We start from the raw sequence: 7500 nt of genomic DNA, 5'->3' as shown, positions 1-7500 counted from the left end.
GCCTCGGCCTCCCAAAATGCTAGGAGGTGGCATGAGCCACCATGCTTGGCCTGCATGTTTTAACAAGAGGAACATGAACTATCATTCTGACACAAAGACAGCTTAAAAAAAAAAGCCGGCTGGACGTGGTGGCTCACACCTGTAATCCCAGCACTTTGGGAGGCTGCGGTGGGTGGACCACGAGGTCAGGAGATCAAGACCATCCTGGACAACATGGTGAAACCCCGTCTCCACTAAAAATACAAAATTAGCCAGGCATGGTGGCAGGCGCCTATAATCCCAGCTACTCAGGAGGGTTGAGCCAGGAGAATCACTTGAACTCAGGAGACGGAGCTTGTAGTGAGCAGAGATCACACCACTGCACTCCAGCCTGGGCAACAGAGCGAGACTCCATCTCAAAAAAAAAAAAAAAAAAGGACTATTTGTTGAATGTTGAAAGAAGGAGCTAAAATCAGTTGAAATTTCGAGTAGAAGGAAAACTGTGGAGTGTCTCCTTCACTTCACTCTGATTTGAATTTTTTTTTTTTTTTTTGAGACAAAAGTATCGCTCTGTCACCCAGGCTGGAGTGCAATGGTGTGATATCAGCTCACTGCAACCTTCGCCTCCTGGGTTCAAGCAATTCTCCTGCCTCAGCCTACTGAGTAGCTGGGATTACAGGCGTGTGCCACCATACCTGGCTAATTCTTGTACTTTTAGCAGAAACGGGGTTTCACCATGTTGGCCAGGCTGGTCTCGAACTCCTGACCTCAGGAGATCTGCCCACCTTGACCTCCCAAAGTGCTGGGATTACAGGCGTGAGCCACCATGCCCAGCCTGATTCTTTTTTTTTTTTTTTTGAGGCAGAGTCTTGCTCTGTCCCCCAGGCTGGAGTGCAGTGGCGTACTCATGGCTCACTGCAGCCTCCAATTCCTAAACTCCAATGATCTTCTCACCTCAGCCTGCCAAGTAGCTAGGATTACAGATGTGTGCCGCCATGCTAATTTTTAAAAATTTTTTGTATAGATGGGTTCTCACTATGAGCCCAGGCTCATCTGGAAGTTCTGGGCTCAAGCAATCCTCTGACCTTGGCTGCCCAAAGTACTGGGATTACAAGCAGGAGCCACCATGCCAGCCATCACTCTCATTTTTGAGCATAGGAATTGTGCCCAAAGGCTAGGATAAGGAATTAAGATGCATGCCAAGAAATACCCTCAAACATTAATTATAAAAGGAAGACTACACTAATGTTTGTGAAAAGCTTATAATAACATAGAGCAATATTTAAGTTACAAAGTTAAATGAAAAAGTAGGGTATAAAACTGTATAAACAGTACAATCTCAACTGTGTAAAAACCAACCAAAATATGCCCTAAAAAGGCTGAAAGGAAATAGCTCAAAATGTTAATGTGGTTGTATTTAAGAAGTGTATCTAATAGGGATCTTTTTTCTTCCTTTTTAGTTTTCTGTCTTTTCCAAATGTTTCTCTACTGGGGAGATTTTTTTAAAAGCTATTAGGGAAGTAGTAGAATAAAAATGGGAAAAAAAGCTATTAGTTACAAAAAATTGAGTCTGATAGAAGTATTGAATTTGAGTTAATGAATTTAAGTCTAGCCTATAAGAATTTGTACATTTAGGGTCGGGCGCGGTGGCTCACGCCTGTAATCCCAGCACTTTGGGAGGCCGAGGCGGGTGGATCACGAGGTCGGGAGATCGAGACCATCCTGGCTAACACAGTGAAACCCCGTCTCTACTAAAAATACAAAAAATTAGCCAGGTGTGGTGGCCGGCGCCTGTAGTCCCAGCTACTAGGGAGGCTGAGGCAGGAGAATGGCGTGAACCCCGGGGGGGCGGAGCCTGCAGTGAGCCGAGATCTCGCCACTGCACTCCAGCCTGGGCGACAGTGAGACTCTGTCTCAAAAAAAAAAAAAAAAAAAAAATTTGTACATTTAGAAAACTATGAAACATTCCAGGCTACTCCATGAATCCACTGGTAGGACCAGAGATTGGAGGTGGAAGTGCCACCTGGTCCTGCCTGATGAAAAATGCTGAATCAGCCAGGCGCGGTGGCCCACACGCCTGTAATCCCAGCATTTTGGGAGGCTGAGGTGGGCAGATCACCTGAGGTCAGGAGTTTGAAACTAGCCTGGCCAACATGGCGAAACACTGTCTCTACTAAAAGTACAAAAATTAGCCAGCGTGGTGGTGGACGCCTGTAATCCCAGCTACTCAGGAGGCTAAGGCAGGAGAATCACGTGAACCCAGGAGGCAGAGGTTGCAGTGAGCCAAGATGGTGCCACTGCACTCCAGCCCCGGTGACAAGAGCGAGACTCCATCTCAAAAAAACAAAACAACAACAACAAAAAAACCCAAATCAATCAGGAATGTCACATATTTACAGAAAGGAACAGAAATACTCACATTTAGCAAAAACTTATTTGCCCATTAATACTATAATCAAACATGCAGATTTTCTATTTTCTGTGCAGATGTCAAGTTACAAAAATGCTATTATCACAACTGTAGAAAGTCAATCCTAGTTTAGAAACAGTAATAAAACAGCACTTCAACAAGAGTGGACCGAGAAAAGTGCACAACTTAGAAAATTATAAAAAGTGCTTCCTATAAAAATGATTCCCTTTAAGACATTTGTTCACTGTACGCATTTTAAGGTCCCCTCTCCCACACCCCAATAAAAATAGAGGCAGAACCTCTAAGCACTTTCTAACAAAGCGTCCCCTGGTTTGTTCCTCTGACAAACCCTGACTGAAGGCTCATGATGTACAGGCACTGGGGTCTCAAAGAGGAGAAAGACTTGTCCCTGCCTCAAGGATGCCTCAGTCTTCCCAAAGCAGGAGGCAGACAAGTCACAAACCACTACGGATGTAGAATGGATGTATTATACATCCATTAAAAGCAGATGTCAATGCCTTCTTAAAATTAAACGATATGCTGCAATTGCCACTGAATTACTTATACAAACCTCCTTACATACAAGCTGTCCTGACTTACTAGGAAGCAAAAATGCCATCACCTTCTCCTGATAAATACTTCTCTAATGGGCAGGCATTAAATTACATTTTGTGATGTTTGCCCCTAAACACCGCAACGCCTAGTATGTCAGTTAACTTTCTTTTAAGCAATGGTGCCTATTTTACTCTGAGAATGAGACACTTTGAAACTGAGGAAGGAACCAGTTCTGTATCTAGATCAAGACTCATCAGTACCATCAAAAGCTGAGATGAAAGAGTGTAAGTTTCAACAGAAATCTTCAATCTCCCATCCGTTGATGTGCAATGTGCTCCTGCGTCAGCCGCTCCAGGTCTTTCTGCACATTTGGGTGGTCTTCCAGATCTTCGTAGAGTGACCTGACGATGTCCAGTCTCCTGTAATTCTCAGGCTTGACTAGGCTCCGGACAACCTGGAGGCATCGCTCTTTCAGAGTATACACTGGAAGGGCAAAAACCAAATCCTCAGTGGCAGACTAGGGTCTCAGTACAAGGAATGAACAAGAGGCTTTGCCAACAACTACTTTTACTACTGATGGATCTCATTTTAGGTTAAAGAAAAAAAGTGAGTGCGTGTATGTGGCAGTGTGTTATGCTGATGCCCCCCTATGGACACCTCATGGTGTTCATGCCTCTGTTTAGTAATTTTGCCTTGAAATGGGCTAGGCTTGTGATTGCTTTAACTAACTGAATGTGGATGAAGCGACACTGGCAATTCTGGGCCGAAGCCTTAAAAAGGCCTGTCGACTTCTGCTTTTATACTTTTGAAAGCCCTGAGCTACCCTGCTAGAGAGACCACATAAAGAGGAACAGGCCCTGGCCAGGCATGGCGGTTCATGCCTGTGATCTCAACACTTTGGGAGGCCGACATGAGTAGATCGCCTGAGCTCACGAGTTCGAGACCAGCCTGGCAACATGGCGAAACCCCGTCTCTACAAAATATACAAAAAATTAGCCGGGCATGGTGGCACATGCCTGTGGTCCCAGCGACTGTGGAGGCTGAGGTGGGAGGATCATTTGAGCCCTGGAGGCAGAGGTTGCAGTGACCTAAGATCATGCCACTGCACTCCAACGTGGGTGACAGAGTGAGACCCCCATCTCGAAAAAAAGAAAAAAGAGAAAAAAAAAAAGAGGGACAGGCCCAGCCCCCAGCTGCCAGCAAAAGGCAGCCACACCAATGGCTACCACCAGCAGAGTAACTGCCTAGCTGAGCCCAGCCTGGACTACAGAATTATGAATAAATAAAATGGTGAGCTGGGTGCGGTGGCTCACGCCTGTAATCCTAGCACTTTAGGAAGCTGAGGCAGGCAGACTGCCTGAGCTCAAGAGTTCAAGATCAGCCTGGTCAACATGGTGAAACCCCCGTCTCCACTAAAATGCAAAAAATTAGCCAGGCTTGGTGGTGCACACCTGTAGTCCCAGCTGCTGAAGCAGGAGAATTGCTTGAACCTGAGGCAGAGGTTGCAGTGAGCCAAGATCACACGCCACTGCACTCCAGCCTGGGTGACACAGTAAGACTGTGTCTCAAAAAAAAAAAAAAAAAAAGGGTGGTTATTAGTTTTGGGGTGGTAGTCACAAAACACATAACCTAAACAATGTGTACTTAGAAAATCTAGTACAACTGAATTGGGTATCCCAATTCCTATTTTACACTCACTGGAAACATACTCTTTAAGGGTATTCTATAAGGCAAATTTACCAAATTTAACTCAGCAATGCTCATTTTTATATATCTACTTCCTTAAAGCAGGATCTATACACACATATTAGTTTGAGTCCTATGAAACCCATGTATTTGGGGGGTTTGTTTTTTTTTTTCTTTTTTTGAGACAGGGTCTCACTCTGTCACCTGAGCTGGAGTGCAGTGGTGTGACCATGGCTCACTGCAGCCTCAAACTTCTGGGCTCAAGGGATCCTCTCACCTCAGCCTCCCAAATAGCTGTGACTACAGGCATATGCTAAGATGCCCAGGTAATTAAAATTTTTTTGTGTGTGTGGAGCTGGGGTCTCACTCTGTTGTCCAGTCCAGGCTGGGGTCTCACTCTGTTGTCCAGGCTGGTTAAGAACTCCTGGTCTCAAGCAACCCTCTGGCCACAGCCTCCCTAAGTGCTGGAATTACAGGCATGATTTCAGGCATGATTAGAGGCATGAGCCACCACACATTGCTGGTCTTCAGTGAGTTTTTTTTTACCCACAGGAACATCAGTTTATCAGGGTTTACCTTGATAAAATCATTTGAGCTTCAAACAAATAGCGAAGTATTATACCAATCTTCAATGATTAAAAAAAAAAAAAAACCAGGCAGGACACGGTGGCTCACGCCTGTAATCCCAGCACTTTGGGAGGCTGAGGTGGGTGGATCACCTGAGGTCAGGAGTTCAAGATCAGCCTGGCCAACATGGTGAAACCTCGTCTCTACTAAAAATACAAAAATTAGCCAGGTGTGGTGACAGGCACCTATAACCCCAGCTACCCAGGAGGCTGAGGCAGGAGAATCACGTGAACCCGGGATGCAGAGGTTGCAGTGAGCTGAAATCGCACCACTGTACTCCAGCCTGGATGACACTGTGAGACTCTCTAAAAATAAAAATTAAAAAAAAAAACACCTCTGACTGGCACTGTGAGCTTGATTGTGTTAAATTAAAAATACATAGGCCATCGCTTCTCGGCCTTTTGGCTAAGATCAAGTGTAAAAATACATAGGCCAGGTGCTGTGGCTGACGCCTGTAATCCCAGCACTTTGGGAGGCTGAGGCGGGCAGATCATGAGGTCAGGAGATGGAGACCATCCTGGCTAACACAGTGAAACCCCGTCTCTACTAAAAATACAAAAAATTGGTGGAGTGGGTGGCACACGCCTGTAGTCCCAGCTACTCGGGAGACAGGAGAATCACTGGAACCCAGTAGGCGGACGTTGCAGTGAGCCGAGATTGCGCCCCTGCACTCCAGCCTAGCCAACACAGCGAGATTCTGTCTCAAAAAGATAAAAAACATTAGAAGTCAACAACAAATAAGCCAAAATATCTCATGCTCTACACATTGTTCTCCTGGAACTCCAAGGCACAATTCGGCCAGGGAAACAAAAGGCATTCATAATTCTACAATTCTACAAAACTAACCTATGATATGGTACTTTAATTTCGCTTGTCTCTTAAGAGCCCAAAGTGCTTTTGAGACACCATTAACATCTTTAACACAGAACATACAAATACATCACTTCCATTTTATTTATGGTAGAGAATAGGATACAAAAAGATTGGATACCTTGCCTGCTATCAGGCAAAAATTGAGGACTGGGCTTAATTTTTCAAGTGGCCTATCCTGTACTTACTACAACAAACAACCTTATCTTTTTAAAAAGTAAAAAACATCAGTACCTGGCAGTGTGATATTGGCAAAAATAGGCTGTCCGTCAACATTGAGAGATGGCACAAATAATTCAGTTTGGTTAACCAGAAGCCCATCGTGTGTCCCTGCATCTCTGAAGAGCCAAAGGTGACCTATCAGGACAAGCAAAGGTTGTTAAAGAGCCACACTGGTGGCCGGGCGCGATGGCTCACGCCTGTAATCCCAGCACTTTGGGAGGCCGAGGCGGGTGGATCATGAGGTCAGGAGATTGAGATCGTCCTGGCTAACGTGGTGAAACCTCGTCTCTACTAAAAATACAAAAAAATTAGCCGGGTGTGGTGGCGAGCACCTGTAGTCCTAGCTACTCGGTAGACTGAGGCAGGAGAATTGCGTGAACCTGGGAGGCGGAGCTTGCAGTGAGCCGAGATCGAGCCACTGCACTCCACCCTGGGCGACAGAGCAAGACTCCATCTCCAAAAAAAAAAAAAAGCCAGACTGGTCTGAGTCAGGGCACCTATTTTCTCCATTTCCCCTGACCTACAAAAAAAGCTTACCTCTCATTCTGCTTAAATATCATACAAAGCCCTTCTAGGAACATTATCTCAGTCAGTCCTCACAACAGATCCATTTACAGATGTGAAAACAGGTCTGAGAGGGGAAGTGACATGCTCAAGGTATAAGACAATAAGCAAAGAGCACATACTTGAAGCTCTAAATCCCATGCCCTTTCTGCTACCATGGTGGAAAAGGGAAGCCTAGGTCAAGTACGTGATTGCAAATCACAGCAAACCCTGAAAATTAAAGAGAGAAAGCCACTGACTCCTCAAATCAGTGCTTCTCAAAAACAAGGAAGTGCAAAAACACGTCGAGAGAAAATTCATCAAACCCTAAGATCTGTGCATTTTACTGTATGTAAATTATACCAGAATTTTCTTTTCTTTTTTTTTTTTTTTTGAGACGCAGTCTCAAAGAAGCTGAGAGCTGACGATCTCAGTCTCAAAGAGCTGAGAGCTGACGATCTCAGTCTCAAAGAGCTGAGAGCTGACAATCTCAGCTCACTGCAAGCTCCGCCTCCCGGGTTCATGCCATTCTCCTGCCTCAGCCTCCCAAGTAGCTGGAACCACAGGTGCCCACCACCACGCCTGGCTAATTTTTTGTATTTTCAGTA

At 45.2% G+C, this 7500-nt stretch overlaps 1 protein-coding gene across 2 annotated transcripts in view; it reads right to left on the bottom strand.

Moving 5' to 3' along the window:
* Positions 1–818: 818 nt before the first annotated feature.
* Positions 819–7500, bottom strand: part of VHL (von Hippel-Lindau tumor suppressor) — a 10649-nt gene continuing 3967 nt past the window's right edge. Inside the window, exons 2-3 of one of the 2 annotated variants that reach the window (XM_032149689.2) lie at positions 6362–6484; positions 819–3427 (exon numbers count right to left, since the gene is read on the bottom strand). In XM_032149689.2, coding sequence (XP_032005580.1) covers positions 3249–3427; positions 6362–6484 — 302 coding nt within the window. In that variant the 3' untranslated portion in view covers positions 819–3248. The remainder of the gene's footprint in view (positions 3428–6361; positions 6485–7500) is intronic. The other variant, XM_032149690.2, reaches the window with a different exon arrangement.

The sequence above is a fragment of the Hylobates moloch genome, unplaced genomic scaffold (assembly GCF_009828535.3).
Source record: "Hylobates moloch isolate HMO894 unplaced genomic scaffold, HMol_V3 SCAFFOLD_4, whole genome shotgun sequence".
In the NCBI taxonomy this organism is placed as follows: Eukaryota; Metazoa; Chordata; class Mammalia; order Primates; family Hylobatidae; genus Hylobates; species Hylobates moloch.
This window is presented reverse-complemented; position numbering and strand designations above follow the sequence as displayed.